The sequence below is a fragment of the Pristis pectinata genome, chromosome 15 (assembly GCF_009764475.1).
Source record: "Pristis pectinata isolate sPriPec2 chromosome 15, sPriPec2.1.pri, whole genome shotgun sequence".
In the NCBI taxonomy this organism is placed as follows: Eukaryota; Metazoa; Chordata; class Chondrichthyes; order Rhinopristiformes; family Pristidae; genus Pristis; species Pristis pectinata.
The window spans coordinates 29,867,716-29,889,778 of NC_067419.1; the positions used below are offsets into that span (position 1 = coordinate 29,867,716).

At 40.5% G+C, this 22,063-nt stretch overlaps 1 protein-coding gene across 3 annotated transcripts in view; it reads right to left on the reverse strand.

Moving 5' to 3' along the window:
* Positions 1-5,432: 5,432 nt before the first annotated feature.
* tspan12 (tetraspanin 12) overlaps positions 5,433-22,063 on the reverse strand; it is a 39,450-nt gene continuing 22,819 nt past the window's right edge. For 2 of the 3 annotated variants that reach the window (XM_052030908.1, XM_052030910.1), the window contains exon 8: positions 10,369-10,716. In XM_052030908.1, coding sequence (XP_051886868.1) covers positions 10,504-10,716 — 213 coding nt within the window. In that variant the 3' untranslated portion in view covers positions 10,369-10,503. Of the gene's footprint in view, positions 10,717-22,063 lie in introns of all 3 variants that reach the window. The other variant, XM_052030909.1, reaches the window with a different exon arrangement.

Here is a 22,063-nt window from a genome sequence, read left to right on the forward strand (position 1 = left end):
ATTAAAATATAAAAAAAATGGAAGCATTCTGGTTCTTTGAGTTGTACAATGTATGACCATTTATTTGAAAGTACAATTACAGTTACATTCTCCAATTGCATTAAATACAGTAAATACAGCATACAGTCCTGTTATGTGACACCTGGGCTACATTGATGAAATTCAGTCTTTCCCCCTCTCATTCTTTTCAAAGCCACTCTGCTATAAAGCTATCTGTCTGACACTCAAGCTTAAACAAGGCACACTTTCCTCCAACTTCCTATTGTGGAGCTCAAAACAACTACATTTGCCCTTCACCATAAACTCTATAATCTTTTCCGATTTCCATCTTTGAACACAGATTTTGCAACATTGCTAAACTTATGATTGCATTTCCTTTTCACAAATACCATGCATTTCTACCCATGGAACATCACCCATCTTTACCCTATCCCATTCATATTTCCACTCGTACTCTCATCTAGGCCCATGTTGCACCAATACGCTATTGGTCAGCATCCGACATATACCCTGTGGCACACTTCAAATCATCCAAACATTGTAGAGGATACCAAACTCGGAGGTGATTATTAGTGAGGAGGAGAATAATGGACTGTACAGGGACATAGGTAGGTAGCAGATCAGGCAGACTGGTGCCTGGTAAAATTTAATATAGAGAAGTATAGAGAGAGAGATGCATTGTTGCAGAAAAACTGAAATTTACAAAATAGCCTGAAAGGCACAGTAGTGAAAGGTTTGCAGGAGCCTAGGGATCAAAGTGCGACATTTTTGAAGATGGCAGACCGTGTTTCTCTAGAAATTCTAGTGCAACAGTAATAAGACACCAACACAAATTAACTTTTTTTGAAATCAAAGATGTGACCCATTACTCATTGCAGAAGATGGAATTTTGGTTTAGTGCAACAGGCCTTTCCAGTCTCTTGGTGTGGAATTAGGAGTGGGAAATTAGTACTCTAAGACATAGGAGCAGAATTAGGCCATTCAGCCCATCAAATCTGCTCTGCCATTCAATCATGGCTGATTTATTTTTCCCTCTCAACCCCATTCTCCTGCCTTCTCCCCGTAACCTTTGCGGCCCTTACTAGTCAAGAACCCATCAACCTCCGCTTTAAATATACCCAATGACTTGGCCTCCCACAGCGTCTGTGGCAATGATTCCACAGATTCACCACCCTCTGGCTAAGGAATTCCTCCTCATCTCTGATCTAAAGGGACATCCTTCTATTCTGAGGGTGTATCCTCTAGTCCTAGACTCTCCCACTCCTGGAAACATCCTCTCCACATTCCTATCCTGGCCTTTCACTATTCCATAGGTTTCAAAGAGATCCCCTCCTCATCCTTCTAAACGTCAAAGAGTACAGGCCCAGAGCCATCAACTGGTCTTCATACATTAACCCTTTCATTCCCAGAATCATTCTTGTAAACCTTCTCTGGACCCTCCCCAATGCCGGCACATCCTTCCTTACATATGGGGCCTAAAACTACTCACACTACTCCAAATGCAGTCTAACCAATGCCTCAGCATTACACGCTTACTTTTATATTTCAGTCCTTTCAAAATGGATGCTTACATCACATTTGCCTTCCAGTCGGTGGTGGAGAATTGGATCTTGAAGACTGGTACTTTATGATGGAGTGAGGCAGGTGGAGGTGGATCTGGCAACACATTGAAGAGATAGGGGTCGAGGACCAGCAGCACTTCAGGAGAGTGGGCTGGGATTAGGGACCACCAGTACTACAAAGATAGGGAGGAATTGGGATTGGCACTTATAAACTGTGTATCACAGGGTGGCAACAAAGATTGAATGAGCTACATGGTGTACAGAGCAATGTGGTTAATGAAGCTTAAAGGCAAACAAGTTCATTTATCTGGGAGATATCCCTGCTCTAGCACAGTGCTAGAAGGACCGCATTTTCCTGGCACATCAAGCAACGTACAGCCCCAGGACTTGGGGTCCAAGTTCTTTTGCAAAGAGTGTTGTATGGGGAATTTTGCCCTATGTATATGGAAACCTGAGTTTCATGAAAAGAGGCATTGAATTCAAGGGGTTATCTTGAAACTGCTATTTTAGGAAAGATGCAAAGGCCTTTAGAAAGTGTGGAAAAGATTCACTGGACTGGGTTCCGGGATTGACGAATTTCAGCCACAGAGTTAAACTGAATAAGCTGGTGTAGTTATCCTTGGAACAAAGGAGGTGCAGAGAAGATTTAATAGACAACTATACGCTCGTGAGACATTTAGGTAAAGTAAGCAAAGAGAAACGGTTGCTAATATTCAATGATTCAAAGACCAGGGGACACAGATTCAAAGAGCAGGGCAAAAAAAAACAAGGGGATGTAAGTAAAAGATTTTTAAGCTTAAGGATGCAGAGCTATTTGCCCACAAGGATAATAAACAGAGTCCTAAATGGTACTGACTTTCTGGGTCAAGTGGCATCCTGCTGTGCTGTAATAACACACTGCTCTACCTTGCACCCATCACCTTGGTCCTTATTCCTTTCATCGGTTTACATACACCAGTACTTCAAATGTAATGGGCCAGGTCCTGTTCAATCCAACCCAGCACTCACATCCAAGCCCTGCACCAATCCCAGGGCTGTGCCTGTAGGGTCCTTCATAGTGGAAGCATTTACTCCACAACCATTCCACTGCAGCTCAGTCTTAGCAAAGGCAGATTTGCTGATTTTAATTGCCCCTAATGATCAGTCAAAAGTGGTTTAAAAGCATATTGTTGAAAAAAAGTTAATAATTAAAAATAAATTAAATCACAGTAAATTAAAAACAAATATAAAGCAATAAAAAAAAAGGAAAATCTTAACCCGCATTTCCCTTTCTTTTAACTGAAGGTTGATGATTCCATTTGAATGAATGGGATTATTGCTTTTATGGCAGCTGTTGCTGGTATAAAGTTGAGATGTTTGATGTGCATCTCCAACTTCTGTAAGGCAATTCACAAACAGAGAAGCAAGGATCTGCTTAACATCAGAGGTGAATGGCTGGCAGTTTGCTACAGAATTGTTCCCCACATTGGGACACAATCCAATTCAATGTGTAAGAATTCTATGTGAAAAGAACTCGCTTACACTAGCTAACTGTTCTGTTTATCAGCTGAGCTGCAAAGAGCAAGAAAGTTCCATGTTTGATTCCAAATCTATGCTGAGTTAGCTAAACAAACAGTTATTATGGAGCTTACAGTTGGCCTTAAACCTGTTGGAATTGGGAAGGAATATATTAACCACAGGACATTTCTAATCAGTGTTTTTTTAAATATTATATATATATCTTCCGGCCCAACGAGCCCACATCTCACTGCTCAACTACACCCACGTTAACCTACAAATTGGTAAGTCTGTGGAATGTGGGAGGAAACCCACGCAGTCACAGGGAGAACGTACAAACTCCTTACAGACAGCGGCGGGAATTGAACCCCAATCGCTGGCAACGTAATAGTATTATGATAACCACTACACTACTGTGCCACCCATTATTATATAAACCATCCTGGTTGTTATTTAATATCCAGTGAAAATGAAGATATCAGGTTAGGCTAGAGAAGGCTCTGCATTTAAATTGCCCACCGTTCATTATATGCAAAGGCTTTGAGTCACACATAACGACTAGAAATTGGACATGTTTTATGCACTAATAACACACAAAAAGCAAAATTAACTATTTTCAAAATGCACTTATTTTCATCTGAAGTATCAGGAAATATTTATTCCTCATCCAAAAGCACCTTTACCTATGTCCTCCACTCCATCAGAGCATCCTTTCGGTTCTCCCCTCCACTAACTACACACCCACCCAGAACCTTTTGTTGCAATTTAAAGCTTGTTTTATTACTAACTTTTCTCATTTGTGATGAGAAGGCTTTGACTTACGACATCAAATCGGTTTCCCTCTTCATAGCCGCTCCATGATTTACTGTGCATTTCCAGCATTTTCTGTTTTTTTAAAAATTTCTTGGTGTTTCTGAAGTAAAAATATGCGCGAGTTTGATGCACATTCTGTTTTCTGTAGTCAGATAAATCCTAGCACTCTATTGGTTCTGTAATTTCTCTTTTACTGCATTGTCATCATTACAGTACAAAAGATGTATAATTAAAACTTGAATACACAGGAAATACACACAACTTGGTTGTACAAAAGCTTGCACTGTTATTGGATTAAAAAAGCACTTGTTAACCTCTAGCATTTTCTAATGGTACTGAGAAATATTTGTTTTGAACAATGCCTCTGATATTTTCTCTGCTCTGAAACTCTTTGGTGCTGGCTAAATGGGTATGTAGTGGGAGAGAATTAAAAGAAAGTACTCAGCACAGAACTAAGGACACTTGTGTCTATATCATTGCAAGGGAAATCAAATAAAAACGTGCAATAAAAAAAAAATTCAATTAACATGAACAATAAAATACACAATATTGCTCATGCTGCCTTTTAAAAAGGATCTTTACATGTTGATTTTTGAATACCTAGTGTGCCATAGATATAGAACACCTACTTTTGTAGGTTATAGCCCATTGTGTGACTACTCAGACTGTAATCATGTAAACTGGTACTTATGAAGGGATTCAATTTAGAATATTCCATCTTTACCCCTTACCCGTTTATGATTATTTCACAAAACTAAAATTACTCAGCTAGAAACATTCAGGGCAGTGTCCTAAGCCATAATCTCACCAGCAACCTTTCCTCATTCATAAATGCGGAGTTACTTGCTTATGCTTGCAGAGCATTGAGCTCTTTGTGTAATCGTGCACATAATTAACCATGCCATGTCCATACGCAGCAACACCTGGACAATGTCCAGGCTTATGCTAAGATTGGTATTTATATGATGCAAATATTATTTGCTGTACCAATCAATATTACCAAAAAGAGAAAGTCTCAATACTGCCATTCCTTTTTATTAACATTGCTGATTTCCCCATCATCCAAAACCAAGGCTCGTCTTCTAAAAGGGCTCCTGGACCAGTCACACAAATGCCACACTACTAGAGAAGACCAAGAGCTGCATGTTTTACAGTACCTTGTGCACTTGTACCTTTTTAGATGTTGATGGACAAGTCAGGCAATGGTGGACACCCTCCCGTTTTTTGGATGAATGTAGCAGCAACCACATTTAGGAAGGAGACACAAGAGGCTGCAAATGCTGGAATCTGGAGCAAATTGTCATGACCCGAACCATCGACCATCCCTTTGCCTCCTGCTTGACCCGCTGAGTTCTTCCAACAGTTTGTTTCTTTGCAACACATTTAGGAAGCTTGACACACCCAGAATAAAGCAATCCTCATGCATTAGCCAACATATTTACTCTTTTCTCCCAGTGTGCAGTGGTGTGGAGGCAATTATGTGAAGGAACACTTCCACTTTGCTGCAAGGAATCTCGCAGGTATGACCTGTTTAACTATGGTTCCCAACCAGGCCTTTGCTGCAGGTGTGTTTAGGCATCCTCAGTTCTCAATTCTCACTTAGAGGGACAAGCACTGCATTTAAAAAAAGTCCAAGTACAAATCAATGCAGGAGTTTTAGAGTAATCCAAGATGGGAATTAGCTGTTTCAATTTCATACTGACATCAGGTACACTGGTTTCAATAGGAGATTTATTTTTGAAGTTTCCGAAACAGGAGGAGATTTATTTTTGAAGTTTCCGAAACAGGAGGAGATTTATACAATAAATTTATATATACGATATAAATATATTGATCAGAAATTTCTTCGGCTCTTTTCCACAATAACTTGCTCCCAAAAATGATTCTTCTTAAGTCCATGAGCAGAGGAGGAGCTTTCTTTTGCTGGTATTTTTATTTCCTTTCACTATAACAATCTCACAGTTTGGAAAAAAGTTATCTAATCTCTCGATAACTTTAAAGACCAAAGCAACTGTTCATTTATTTTTCAGACACCGCTTTATTTTTAGTAAGCTATAGACATCTCAAAAGGTATATCAGGGTGAGCCACATCCCATACTTGGTGACAATGCAATCATCCTTGGGGCCAGCTGTATCACTCAAAGAAGCCGCCAAATGTTTAATAAAGGTGACAGATCATCTAAATGTTAAGCTGCTTGTATTTTACTATTTCACAGTGCACATCAAGGGCACAATTGGAAAGTCTGCCATTTTTTGTGAAATTTCAGAGGTTAGATTTGTTGTACCTATAAAATATCTCAGTTAATTACACATAAGAGACTTCAGCGGAGTTAGACTCAAAATGTACTTCCATTAAACAATTATTAATGCAGCTGTTCTGCTTTGAAAAGAATTCAACCATGACTTACTTGAGATAATTAAATAATAATCAGCAATGATTAATTCACACCTCAGGCAGCATACACGAGTTTTGAAAAGATTTGATGCATCAGTAATTCAGGTCGCTGAAACAAAACTAAAATCAATTGCGCAAGTGACTGTTGATTGGCTTCCCAACAGTTAAACAAAATGAAAGCCCAAAATGGTAAAGAAGTAAATCACATATAACATGCAGAATTAATTTTCATCATTAGAAGGGCAGAAGTGTTTGTTTACTTAGCATCATATTAACTGATTTGACAAGTGTAAGTTTAACTAAATTACAGTATTTTTGTACCCTTTTTAATTTGCAAAACCCTCAAGTTCCAGTGTTTTATTTACAACACTACAATGAAATGTTTGGTACAATAATCTAGCCACACACATATGTGCTTTTTTGTTATCCATCCAGAATTTCAATATTGAGATGTTATTTATAGATATATCATCAGTGAATATTAAGTCACAGTGTGTAGTAATAAGGTGCACTGTTGGTCATTTGAGGCCGAGCTGAGGAGAACTTTCTTCTCTCAGCAGATGGCGAGTCTATAGTATTCTCTACTCCGGACGGCTGCAGAGGCTCAATCATTGCATAGCAATGCAAGGGATTTTCAAAGAATGGACTCCAGAGCTAATTACTGCAATGGCCCAATACACCTGTTTTCAGTAGTTTGCAGGTCACTCTGATACATATTGCGAGGGTGTGAAACTTATCTGGGCATTGTTCCATTCAGCAGCAATTCGAACAGATGGGGACAACAGGAGTCATTGCCTTCCAGCCTCTACCCATGGTGGCCTTAGTAGGTCTCCTGTGCCCTTAACCCTCAGGGATTCTCTCCTGGCATATATCACATTGACCAGGTCTTAATGTCTCCTTGATAAATGTGGCAGCTGCCTCCTCCATGCCAGCCATAGTGTGCATTGCTGCAGGCAGCCATGGGGGGGGGGGGGGGGGGGGTGCCTTTAAGAGCTGCGCAGTAAATTGGCAGAAGCTGCATTCAACTCAGTGTGGTCCTATCCCAAACAATACATGAACTATGTGCTTGTAAACCACCCAAGAGCAGTTTCAATTTTGTTCCTCCGCACCCCAACCCCCAAAGTCAGGAACACAATTTTCTTTTGCAGTCACAAACAGGAATTGGAGCTAAGCACAAAATGGCTGAGCTCATCAAAAATAGGCAAAACCCAATTTTTAAGCAAATAACCCAGAAGGCGTCTAGGGCCTTGACCAGATCCCACTGATTGTCAATTTTAATCCTTAACTCATTCAAATGCAAGCAATATTTTGAGCTTAAAGTGGCTGAAAATGTGAGATGGACAGAGCAAACAACTGTATATCACCTCAACCAAACTGAAGTATGAAATTAGAGCACAATGACTACCAAGGTGATTAAATAATTACTCAATGTACCAAGGTTCAGAAACAGAAATGGAAAAGGATTGAGTAAATGTCTAGCAAATAAAACTTAAATAAATGAGACCCTACACTTGTGATTGTCTCCAATCATCTGCTAGCCAAAGCCCATCTGCCCTGGAGCACATAGAAAATCAAATTGAAAGAAAAATTAAAATAAAAACAGAAAAATGGTCAAAACACTCAGCAGGTCAGGCATGAGGGTTTAATGAAGGGCATAATGATCTTTGTCCCAAAATGTTCGCTGTTCTTCCTCTCTCTACAGATTTTCAGAATCTGCAGTTTTTTGGTTTTTGAGAAACAAAATATTAACTTGCATTCACCATTCTGCCAGTGGTTGTTTCTCCCCATTGATATCCGTGACACTGCTGGCAGACAGATCTCTCAGCCTATTTTCTCAGCCACTCCTCTCCCTATTCCCCAAGATCATCATTTTGCCCTGTACTGCCACACATACTTTTCTCTCTTCAGCACCAATATTTCATTTCATGTCAGAGTTGTTCCTGCCAAGAAGTCCATTTCATTTTTCACTTTGTTTGACAGTTTAATGAAAAAGTTCCTTTAAAGTGCAAGCTTTGACATTTCTTGACTATCAGTGTCCCAAATCTTTCTACCCCTCAACTTTCCTTTGTTAAAATAGGGCAAATAGTGAAATTGGAAGGAGGGATAAAATCAATGTCCTCTGATCTTGAATGATCAGTGCACAAAGGTTTCAGCTTTATCTCATTACACCCACCTCAATACATTTCAAACCAAGCACAATGCTGGCCTCTTCTGAGTTCACTTTTGGCTCTGTGCCCACTTCCTTCAGGTTTTACACCTGCACAACTTTGCTTCTTTCTCCTATCATTGGTGTCCTCGTTACACCCACACCTCTGCAATGAGGCAAATTGGGTGAAACAAACAAGTGCTACATTTTAATTGATCAAGTGTTTAAGTGTTTTAATTTTTTTTATTTCTTAAAACAATTTCTAGTTTTTGTAAACTTACTTTAATTTTTTTATATAAATAGTTCTTTGAAATATCATAGACATTCAGAAACTGAAACAAGTACAGATGACAACATTAGAAGTTTGCAAGGGATGAGGGGTGTTCATAGTCAGACAGCATGGAAACGTGCCCTTTGGCCCTCCATTTTCATGCTGATCACCAAACACCCAACTACTCCCATCCCAATTATTCCCCCCCCACTTGCATACACATCAACAATCCCCCTTCCCTAATTTTCCTACCACCCAACTACACTAGCAGTAATTTAAAGTAGCCAAGTAACATACCAACCAGTGTTTTGACACATGGGAGCAAACTGCACATCCAGGGAAATCGTGCAAACTCCAAACAGACAGCATTTAAGATTAGGATCAAACCTGGGTCACTGGACCTGTGGGGTTGCAACGTTAACCACCCACAGTGCCACTCATTTTATGGGTGGATCTTGTTCCGCCCCACCCACTTCACCTGGTTACATAGTTCAGCCCCAAGTGCAGGCAGGGCTTCACTCAGCTCCTGGGTGGTCTCAGTCAGCAAGATTGATCTTCCAAATGCAGTGAAGTTGAGGGAATGAGGACAGTGGGCTGCAAGTGGAGGAGGCAAGTCAGACTCAGGAAAATCCTGGCCAGTAACTCTCCCGCCCTGCTGCATCACATTTTCTTTTTTAGCATTCAGGAAGCACACATCAAGAAATAAAATGAAACAAAAGAAAATTAACAGCTTAGATTACAATTTTCTTGCAATTATCAAACTATTCTGAACCTCATGGTCAAAAAATATTAACAGGTATTTACATTAACTTGCAAAATTAAACAGTAAGTGAATTGTAGTGTTCTTATTATACCCTGCATGCTAACTCCTCAGACTTTTCAATACTCGTCTATATATTATTAAAACACAGCCTGCAATTAGGACAACATTGATACATGCGGTCTGCAATATTTAAATACAATTAAATACTAATTACATACAAAGTAATTTGCATTTACTTTCCAAGTAAAAGAAATCTTATCAGGCTCCTTATACATCTAATGTTTAATGAGAAAGATGAAGATTTCCAACATGGAATTAGAAAGGAATTAATTCTAAAGATTGAGAATTAGAACTGCAATTATATGCAAAGACAGTACATAAACAAAGGAGTATATCTATCAAATCATTCACATCAGCATCTGTTAATGCAGAATGTAAACACAAAAGAACTAATCAGCTTTGATTTAATCTGCACTCTTCCCCTCCACCCCCCCCCCCCAAGTACAGTAGTCAGTCAATTTTGGCAATGTACATTTGATAATGTACAGTAGCTCCAGTATTCTATGACATTAAAAGACCCAAGATCTTAATTAAGGCTTTTCAACATTGGTCAGAATGCTTTTGACAGCAGAAGCACGGTATGCTTGACATCTGTAAGGGGTTTAATAAAACAGGCAAAGCTCAGTACCTAGAGATCAACCTTTGTTTTAGATCTCTATAAAAGGTCAGAGGCAAGGATAAGACACCTCTAATGCGGGAATGACACCAAGAAAGATTGGCACTCGAGTACAGGTCCTATGTAGCAGCAGCATAAAATTGCCTTAAATCAAAATAAATTATCTTCAAATTACTTCATCAAGATGATTTTCTCAGTCTCTTTCTTATTCCTTTGTTTAGAATGATGGTGTAAATACAGAATTTATGTACAATTGTCACAATACACCCAGCATGCTACTGATTTGACCAATTCCAGCTACAATTCCTCAATTTCAAACTGTGTGTAAAAACTGTTGCCGCACCTGCCTGCTTCAGTTCACTGCTTCTGGGGACGTGTTTTCAGTATTCTACTGAATGACAGACAAGGTGCTGGGAAGTAGTCCTTCTTTTGACCAGTCTGTGGCTCCTTTTGTCATAATACAACGTCCACAGGAATGTAATGGTGAGTATCATGGCCAGCAGTTGTGTCACTCCGATGGATATCCCAAGAAACCTTAACATTTGCAGTTGTTTTGTGCCACGCAAAAAATTGTACATTTTCTGTCCACACCCCTGCATCAAAATGAAAAGATGTTATAGTGAATAAACATGAAATAAAAGCCTGCAATTATCTGCTGAAAAAATATTAAGTTTAAAGTGCAATCCATTATTGTGTAATTTGTACAGCAATTTGTTCTGAGAGATGCCAGCAATTTGCAAATTGATAAGGTGCTGGATAATTTTTGCCATGTTGCAGCTCACCTTCTAGTGCATAGCCTCGAGTCATAGAGCAATACAGCACAGATATAGGCCCTTCTGCCCAATGAGTCCATGCTGACCACAGTGCCCAGCCAGCTAGTCCCAATTTCCTGCGTTAAACCCATATCCCGCTTAACCCCACCTCTGGATGTACCTATCCAAGTGCTTCTTAAATGATACTATTGTACCTGCCTCAACCACTTTCTCTGGCAGCTTCTTCCATATACTCACTGCCCTCTGCATGAAAAGTTGACCCTTGTGTCCCTTTTAATCTTTCCCCTCTCACCCTAAATCTATGCCCCCCAGTTTTGGACACTCCTACCCTGGGGAAAAGGCTGTTTCCATCCACCTTATCTATGCCCCTCATAATTTAAACATTTCTACAAGATCAACCCTCATTCTTCTACATTCCAAGGAATAAAGACCTGGCCTGGCCAATCTCTCCCTGTAACTTAGGCCCTCTAGTCCGGGCAACATCCTCATAAATCTCTTCTGCACTCTTTCCAGTTTAACCACGTTTTTCCTATAACAGGGTGACCAAAACTACACACAGTACTCCAAGTGCAGCTTCACCAATGACTTGTACAACTGGAACAACGTTCCAGCTCCTATTCTCAATGCCCTGACTGATGAAGGCCAGCGTGCTAAACGCCTTTTTCACCGCTATCTACCAGTGACATCACTTTCAATGAACTATGCACTTGTACTCCTAGGTCACTCTGTTCCATTACACTCCCTAGTGCTCTACTATTCATTGTAGAAGTCCTACTCTGGTCTGACTTTCCAGAATGCATCACCTCACCATCATCTGTATTGAAATCTATTTGCCACTTCTCAGCCCATTTCCCTAGCTGATCAGGATCCCCCTGTAATTTACAATAACCTTCTTCACTATCAACAACACCTCCTAATTTCATGTCTCTGCGAACTTACTGATCAAGCCTTGTGCAATGGCATCTAAACCATTTATACAAGTAACAAATAACATGGGTTCCAACACCGACCCTGCGGCACACCACTAGTCACCGGCCTCCATTCTGAGAAACAACCTTCAACCACCACCCTCTGCTTCCCATCTGCGTGTCAATTTTGAAACCACTTAACCAGCTCTCCCTGAATTCCATGGGACCCAATCTTCCAGACCAGCCTACCACACGGAACCTTGTTGAAGGCCTTGCTGAAGCCCAAATAGACATCCACTGGCCAACCCTCATCTACCTTTTTGGTTACCTCTTGAAAAGTCTCTAAATAGGTTCGTCAAGCATGACTTTCTGCACACAAAGCCATGCTGACGCTTCCTAATCAGACTCTGTCTATTCAAATGTTTGTAGATCCTGTCCCTCAGAATTCCCTCCAGTAAGTTCACCACCACTGATGTTAGGCTGACCAGCCAGCAGTTCCCTGGCTTGTTCTTGCTACCCTTCTTAAACAACATTATCCAACTTCCAGTCTTCGGGAACTTCACTAGTGGCTAACAATAAAGCAAATATCTCCGCAAGGGCCTCTGCAATTTCGTCTCTAGCTTCCCACAAAGTCTGAGGATGCACTCGGTCAGGCCCTGGAGATTTATCCATCTTAATGCACTGCAAGGCTGCAAATACCTCCAAACATCTCCACTTGTTTCCCTTACCTCTTGAGGGACCATGATTTTCTCTTCAGTAAGCACAGAGGAGAAATATTCATTACAAATCCCACCCACTTCCTGTGGCTCGAGACATGGGCAGTGATCTCTAAAGGGATCTGCTCTCTCCTGGGCCACCCTCCTGGGATTTTCCTTAACCTTACTTGAGAGATCCATCTCGTACCCCCTCTTGGCCCTTTTGATTTCCTGCTTAAGTGTATTTGAAGAAATTGCTGCATTTACTATTAACTACTACCCAAAATCAATACAGAATGGCAATTCTGCTATTTAGCATCACAACCCTTTGAATGACAAAAATTGCCTTGTCACACACCTTCTCCAATCAAATAAGGGAACAATTAAAAGCATATGGCTCACATCTGAAGCAGGAGATTCTTAAATATTTAAAATGTATAGTTATTTCTTTTTCTTTCTAAAGTCATCTGACTTTCCCTTATGTTCCTCTTTCTCGCAAAGCCCAAATCCAATGGATTAAAAGAGGTTAGAATAATTGTCCTAACATGCAACAGTCCCAAATGACCAAGTGCCCTTGGCATGCCATTAGCAGCTCATCCTTACAGCAAATGTCAGTGTAATAAGACATGAAGAGTGAGGGACACCAAGGAGCTTGAAATACGATGGTATGCTATGGCAAATTCTAAACTTTTCTTGAAAAATTAAATTGTAAATGCTTATTCAAATTTTCTCCTTTAATATTTCCTTTGAGAAAAGTGGAATAATACATTATATCTGGGTCAGCTAACTTATAAAGAGGTTAAACTAATTTTTCATAAAGATTCTTTACTTTCCATTTACTTGTTCACAAGATGTGGATACTCTTCACAACACTAGCATTTATTATCTATTCCTAATTGCGCTTGAGATGAGAATGTAATTAAAAGTCAACTACAGCGATGGGTCTGGTGTCACAGAGCTCAGACTGAACAAGGATGGCCAATATCCTTCCCTGAAGCACATCAATGAATTTATGGACTGAATCAACTGATTAAATGGTATCCAAGCTTCTTAATTATGAACATGGTCCTTGGAATGCAAAGTTTGCAGGATCCTCACATTTCCCTCATTACAAGGACCTTATCCTCTAAATTAGATTTTGCTGCACACTGTTTCTTCAGACCTATTTACATTTGAGAAATTGGCAATCTTACTGATGCAACTTAGATCTTAATTTGCTCAAAAACGAAAAGATCACTCCAGCTACAATTGTGGCGGGACAGAAGAGGGACTTCGAGATTTCTCCCTGCTTATGGATTTCTTTTGCCTGCTCCTTTTCCTCTTCATTGTTTGACCAATGTCTGCTTATAGAGAAGGCACTTCCTTCCTAACACACAAATGGCTACATAAAAGTGATAACATCACATTGCTTTAGACAGGTCCTAGTAAGAAAATAAGTTAAAAAAAAATAATCAAGGGGATAGTAATGTTTTAGGTCAAGATCCTGCATTGTGACTGAGAACATAGAGGGTAGGTAGCCAGAATAAAGAGTGAGAGGGAGGAGTGAGGCAGGGATTGGGGAGGAAATAGTGTAGAACCAGATGCAGAGGGAAGTGCTAGGCAGATGAGCCAGATTGGGGGAGTGGGGGTAAGAATGGGGAGTGGTGGAGACAGCAGCCCAGTGGATGATAGGTAGAGATAAGGAAAGAAACCTAAAGGGAGGTAGGCAGAGCCAGGTGGGGGAGAGGTAGAGACAGAGGCTGGAAGGTGATTAGTGGAACCAGTTAGAGAGCAAGTGATGGAGCAGATGAAACCAGATTTTGGGGGGGGGGGGGGGGGGGGGGGGGGGGGGGGGGGGGGGGGGGGGGGGGGGGGGGGGGGGGGGGGGGGGGGGGGGGGGGGGGGGGGGGGGGGGGGGGGTGGGGGGGGGGGGGGGGGGGGGGGTTGGAACTTAACTTGCTGAGTTCCTCCAGCAGTTTGTTCTATGCTCCAGATCCCAGCATCAGTAGTCACTTGTCTCTCCAATGAATTTGTATTTGTATTTGTCCATAGTGTTCTTCTTCTGACATTCAGTTCCATGGACTTTAATTGAACTGACCATTACAGGGAGCATGCAATGGATAATGAATATCATATCACCCACTGCAACAGTGAATGGACATAAATATTTCTATTTACCTTTTGAGGATCTATTCTATGACCAATAACTGAGTAAAACTTGCATTTGCCATAACTAAAATATTCCAGTAAGAAAATACACTTTATATTCCCAGCAATTTTACTAACATCGAAAGAAAACCCAATCATATAGAATGGTTTTATATTACCAAAACGGTGCTGGAAATGTGGTACTTGTGCAGAGATTCAAAACATCACATTTTGACCTTTCATTGGCTACAAGGTTGTTCTTTTTATGTCCTAATGAAGGGCAAAAAGGAAAGAGGCCCTCACTTTTCCCTCAATTATCTTGACATGAAAATTCAGATCCTGGGCACTGAGGTTGGTTCCTTCTATTCTAAAATGTCAGTCAGTAAATGTACATCATCTTCTTAACTACACAAGGTAACAATGATGCTGACTCAGATCGCATGAATACCATCTCGTCAATGCCACAAAACAAACTGATGATATGACAGATTATCTTATGAAATATAGAGTGCAAAGTACAAATGCACTTTTCTTGTGAAATAAATTTAATGTAGGTTTTCACATTTGAATTTTGGAACAAAGTGACAATTAATATACACCAAAAGCATACCTAAATAGACAAGCTTACAAGGACATTTCCCCCAACAAATCACATTTTGAATTTATGTTGACTGGTAGCTCTCACTGTATAAATATATTCAAGAACAGAAATATCCTTCAATATATGAAGGAAGCAGGACATTTAGAATGACATCTGATGAAATGATTTCTAGGGTGCTGACATACTTGTCTCTCAAATGGCCTTTTGGACAGCTAGATCAATTTCCCAGTGGGTTCACTTTCGTAATATCCTGAGCATATTTATTTACTTGACAGTTTGAAAACTAATGTATCTAGTATTTGACAAGTAATCCTCTATAGGATACATTAATCTCTCAAATGTTCATATTAAATCAATTATTTGGAAGTCACAAACTAAAATCATATTGCTTTTGATGTGCATGATACTGACACATTGGCCTAGAAACTCAACCATACACAGGCAACTGTGCTACACTGTTAATATTTTGCAATCAATTTTATGCAAAACATGATTGGGAACTAATGGTACTCACTGCAAAAAAAGATGCAAACTTATCAGCAGCTTCCATGCATAAGTGTCCACAATAAGGAGCACATCCAGTGTGCTTGAATCGAGACACCGGTAATACCCAACTGGGGGACTACTATTCACGAATAGTGATGTATAAAAAGAAACACAGAACTCGATGATTACATAGTACCGATGCTAACATCCTTTTGTCAATCCTAGTCTCATCATCCTTTTTGAATAAATCTGGAAAGCTAAAAGGTAGTCAAATGTCAAACATTCTTATATCCAATCAATTATTGAACGATCACCAATGTGTATTCCTCAGTGCCTGTCATCTGTATGCCTTTACCTTCTCTCCTATTACAACGACCATAGTAATCCGAACACATCTGCACTTGGTTGCTCCCTTGAGTAGAGGAAGTTTCAGGTGGCTGTCAATGGTGACTTCAATGACCAGCCCACTCTCACCATGCTGTTTATTGCATTAGCACATCACCAAGGGATCCAACTTCATCAACAGCTAGTACCAACCAGTTTAGCAAAGCTGATTAAAAGTAAGTTGTGTTATGATTGGAAGCTGTTATTGAAATTCTTAAGACCTCGGGAATGAATTCTGAGTCACAAAATTCCTGAAATGCCCCAGCACAGAAGGAGGCAGTTCAGCCCATCAGAACATAAGTACATTTTCAGATGCTGTACCAACCTAATGGTAAGGGATGGTTCCTTTAAATAGTGTTCTTCCTGTTGCTAAATGCTGGCCTCTCCAAGCAAACTGAATGTGGCATTACCCACATTATTTGAAGTCCTACTTGTCAACATTGACATCAAATCAGGATGTCACAATCTCCCTGCTGTGCTTAGTTCTGACATACAAGTGCTCTGTGTCCTACCAATCTCCCCATTGTGCAAGGTACAAATTGAGATGCTAATTTTGCAACAAATTGGAAACAAATCCTTTAAGCAGTCATGGAACTAGGAAGCCAAATTTCATGATCATAGTGCTTTGAAAGATGAGTAAAGTAAGACAATAACAATTAATACAACAGGCTTCATGACTTGCGAAATGTAAAGTGATATTGTAATCTCTGGGTAAAAACTACTGTGGAGATCTAAATAGACACCAACAATTTATTGTTAAAGATTTTTTTTGACATTAGACTGTTGAGGAGAAAATAAAAATTCAGAGACAATGATGGAGACACAAAGAGGTCTGCCACATCTGTTCTCATGATGAGGCTTTCCACTCCAGGATATCCGAGATGTCCTCCTTTTTCAGAAAATGGGGTTCTCTCCCTCCCCCACCCACTGCCCTCATCCACATCTCCTCCATTTCACACACGTCTGCCCTCACCCCATTCTCCCCCCAGACATAACAGGGATAGAATTCCCCTTGTCCTCATCTACCACTCCCATGCATACAACATATTCTCTGCAACTTCCGCCATCTCCCACAGGATCCCACTAGGCACATCTTCCTCTCCCTTCTTTCCACGAGGATCACTCTCTGTGACTCCCTTGTTCCTCCCCACTGATCCCCCTCCAGGAACTTATTCCCCACAACGGCACTAAGCGTTACACCTGCCCCTACACCACCTCCCACACGACCATTCAGGGCCCAAAACAGTCCTTCCAGGTGAGGCAGTCCTTCTCACGTGAATCCATCGGTGTCATTTGTTGCATCCAGTGCTGCTGGTGTGGTCTTCTCTACATCGGTGAGATCAGATGGTTGGGGGAAAATTGCTTCATCGAGCAGCTTCGCTCCATCTGCCATGCCAGCCAAGATCTCCTGGTGGCCAGACATTTTAATTCTGCTTCCTATTCTCACACCAACATGTCTGTCTACGGCCTCCTCTACTACCAAGTTGAGGCTAGATGCAGATTAAAGGAACAGCACCTCATATTCCACCTTGGTAGTCTCCAACCTGATGGTATAAACATCGATTTCTCCAACTTCTGGTAGCAAACCCCCTCCCCCCCCTTATCATACCAGCCCCTATCACCCCTTCTCTTTCCCCTACCACCCTGCCCTCTCAATCTGCCCATCACCCACACATTCCTCCACTAGCTCCCCTCCCCAACTCCTTCCCTTTATTCCATGGTCCACTCAGGTTCTATCTTCTTCACCCCTTTGTCACTTCCACCTATCACCTCCCAGCTTCTTACATCTTTCCCACTCTCCCCCTCCCTCACCTGCCTAATCACACCCACCCCCCCTCCCCCCCTCACTTGGATCCATCGAACACCCACCAGCTCTTCCTCCACCCCTCCCCCACCTTTATATACTGGCCATCTCCTTTCTTTCTTTCCAGTCCTGATAAAGGACCTCAACCAGAAACGTCAACTGTTCATTTCCCTTCAATAGATGCTGCCCGACCCACCGAGTTCCTCCAGCATTGCGTGTTGCCCAGGGACAATAATACCAATACAAATAAAATGGTCAAAAATTAAGTTAATGTTGCATATTTTAAGTTGTTTTCATTGCCAAGTAATTGAATTATGAATAAATATTTGTAATGAAAATTTTAAAGTGTTCTAAAATTTAGTATTTACTCCCAACTTCATATGTCTAAATTCTTGCTTTCGGAATGTAATAGTTGAACAGCTTTAATAACAATATACATAATTAACAAGTACTATAAAAATATTCAAGTTGTTATTGTAATTTCATATGGATGTCTTCTAAAATATTCCCCCCCCCCACCACCAAAAGTCCCCGGGTTGGCATTTGAAAAGAAAAACTGCAAAGATGTGAATTCTGATTTGCCACTGTGTACTTATGTGGCCATGGTGGGACATTTTACACATATGATCTGAACACTAACCATGCTGAGAAAAAGGAAAAGGAAATTTAAAGCTTAGTTCATTATTTCCTGGCAGAAAACACTTCTGTATAAATTGTGAAATGCCCAAGAGACCTCTTTTGGCAAATGGCATTTGTTTGTTGATGTGTTTTGGATGATTTCTTTCTTTCCAGTTATTAAAAAGCTTCATTGAAATATACCCCATTCATGATAATGCTGCAATCTGATTTATGGCAGGTTCACACTGCTCCCACTAATACCTAAAAGGTGATTATTTTCAGATTGTGAGACTAAAGCCAAGAACCAAGATATAACCATTGTTGCAAGTCTAAATTAGAACCTTCTAATCACTAGTTTCCAAGCTTGGTATTGAATATGTGGAAATTGTTGAAGCACGGAGACAGAAGAATGAAAGCAGAAGGGTATGAAATATTTTCAGCACACTGGGTATTGGAAGGGAGGGAGTAAATATCTGCCTGAGCAGCCCCTCTGCTAATGTGTAGCTGTGCACCACCCAACAATACAAAGTTTACTTCATTTATTTTAATAGGATGGAGATCAGATGTGTTTATGAGTGGATTCACGATTTATTCCACCAGATTAACAAAGACACTGAAAACAAAAAACTATTCACACAACTTTAGCCAGGAATTATATGCAAGATAATTGATTACCTTAAAAACATTAGAAGAATTAATCTTCCACTCTCAAAAATTTCAATGCAAGCTGCTACAGCTGAAGAAATTTCTTCATCTCCCCCTGCAGTTTTACTTTTGAGCACCTGTGCTACTTCAAAAATTTCAGTAACACCAAAACCAGTTTTATTGCTGAGATACCACATAAAAGCACAGTGCCACAGAAGAGAAAGCCAAGGAAAAAAAACTGATCACGTTACTCAGTAACTAAGTTTACTTTGGCACAAATGATTTGAGTTTGGCATTGATAGGCATCGATATTTGACTACTGTTCACAAGTAAGAGGGGATGAGTGAAAATTGGACACCTAAATGGGAGTACAATTGAAATGATAGCAGCAATGCCCAGTCAGAACATTTGGGACTTCTGTGTTCTTATCAGTAGATATCTGAAGAGATTTTGATCAATCACCACTGATTTAAAAAAAACTCTTCATTCAGACTACACTTGAACAGGTCTGTCTGCAAGATTATGTTGGATAAATGCAATGCAAGTTAATAGACCAGCAGCCAGAATTCTGGACTGTTGATCCAGAAAATTCCAGTGAGGTCTGTAGGGAAATTAAATGCAAGTAATTAAATAAAAATCTCAATTAAAAGGCTAGTCTCAGAAACAATAACTATGAAATTGTCAGATTATTTTTAAAATCCCATCAGGTTTATCAACACTCTTAAGGGAAACAAGTCTGCCATCCTCTCCCAGCCTGGCCTATATACAACTCCTGACAGTCCAATGTGGTTAAGTCATAACTGCCTTCTCAGTTCACAATTACAGGTGAAAAAGTAAATATTTATTAGTCACATGTACACGAAAACACAGTGAAATGGGCCTTCTTGCGTTTTACTGAGAATGTGCTGGGGGCAGCTTGCAAGTGTCGCCACTCTTCCGGCACCAACATGGTACGCCCACAGCTTCTAACCCATACGTCTTTGAGATGTTGGAGGAAACCCACGCAGACACGGGGAGAACGTACAAACTCCTTACAGACAGCGGCGGAATTGAACCCAGGTCGCTAGCGCTGTAATAGCATTACACTAACCACTACAGTGTGCCACCTGCTGGCAATGCCACAATATTCACATCTTATGAACAAGTAAATAAAAATATCAAGCAACATTTGTCAATAACCTACTCATTGAAAGGTTAAGTTGGGTTCTGCCATGATGACGTAGGCACAGAGATCTTGTTTGGTCCAAGCATGGGAAAAAAAAACAAATTTCAGGAGATGAGCAAATCCCATTGACATGAAGGTAATATCTGACAAAGTATGCATGGCCGAGTCCTTGGTATCAGTAAACTCCAGTAAAATTTGTGAATGAATGCTGAAGGATAAACTCTTGACTGGCTGAAGTCAAATCCAGAACAACAGAAGATGATTGTGGCCATTGTGGACCAATTATCCAAGTCCCCAGATATTGTTTCACAAGCTCCTCAGGCCACTGCAGTAGGCCTAATCATCTTCACCTTTTCAATGACCTTCCCTCCACAATAAGTGGGAAGGTTCACTGATGATTACACGACACTCAGTTCCACTTACAATTCCTTAGATAATGATGCAGCCTGTACCACATGCGACAGGACTTAGACTACACTTAGGCTTGTAGTAATAACTGGCATGTAATATTTGTGCCACACAGATGCCAAACAATGACTATTTTCAATAATTGAAAGTCAAACCAACACAACATTCAAAAGTAGCAGTATTGTTGAATCACTTAACAATAACCTCCTGACCAGAAATTTAATTGGAAGAGCTATGCAAATACAGGACTATAGGTACAGGTCTGAGGTAGGGCGGTTTGTGACAAGCGATTTAATTTCCCCCAAGCTTCTCTGTCAGTAAAGTAAAAGTAGAATGGATGGAATGTCCTATCATTTGTGTGTGAATTCACGTCCAACAACACAGAGGAAGCTCAACACCATTCCTGGCAAGGGAGCATGCCTGACTGGCACCACATAGGGCAACCATTCCACCCCTCCACCACCAGTGCAGAGTCTATAAAATGAACTGCAGAAATTCACCAAGGCTTAACCAATGGCAGGTTTCAAGTCTGCAATCTCTCAACTAGAAGGACAAGGACAGCTGGGAAATGAGGATGCCTCCACCTAGTAGTTGACGTGGACATCATATGCCTTTCCAACTCAAAATATATTGTTGTTCTTTCATTGTCACAGGGTTAAAATCCTGGAACTTCCTACCTATCAGTACTGCAGGGTACCTTCAGCTTGTGGTCTGGACCTATTCAAGGCGGCAGCTCACCACCATAAGCCTCCAACAGCAATTACAAATGGTCATTAAATACTGGCTTTGATCACATCCCAGGCATGAAAAACAACTTAGCAAAGAGGATAAAGGAACTTTTTTCACAGGATTTCTATTGGACAACAGCCAAATGCAGAGTTTCATCATCTATTGCTAGTACACCTGGAGATGTCATGAAGCTCACGTTTGGCACAGCTGATGATCACGTCATCAGCTGTGGCCTCAATTCTGCTTCTACCTCCCTCAAGGTTTGCTAATTTACTGGAATGTCACCATGAAGGAAACAGTCCCCTCAATCACCTCAAGCTGTGCTATCATTTTAGTGGTCAATGGGACAGGTGTTGTACTGCTCCGCGATCTGCCTGAAGGCTCAGGCCCATGTGTCTGGGTTTTGTGTGTATTTAGTAGCACAATTTTTTCATGTCCTTTTTCAGTTTTAGCTAAAGCTACCAATGAGTGAATAGCTTTACCTATACTGCAAATATTTTTGTACTCTTATCACTTACTTTCTGTATTTTTATACAACTTTTAAATTTCACCTACAGGCAATTTTTCACACCCATAACCTGTCCAAAGGTGCATTTA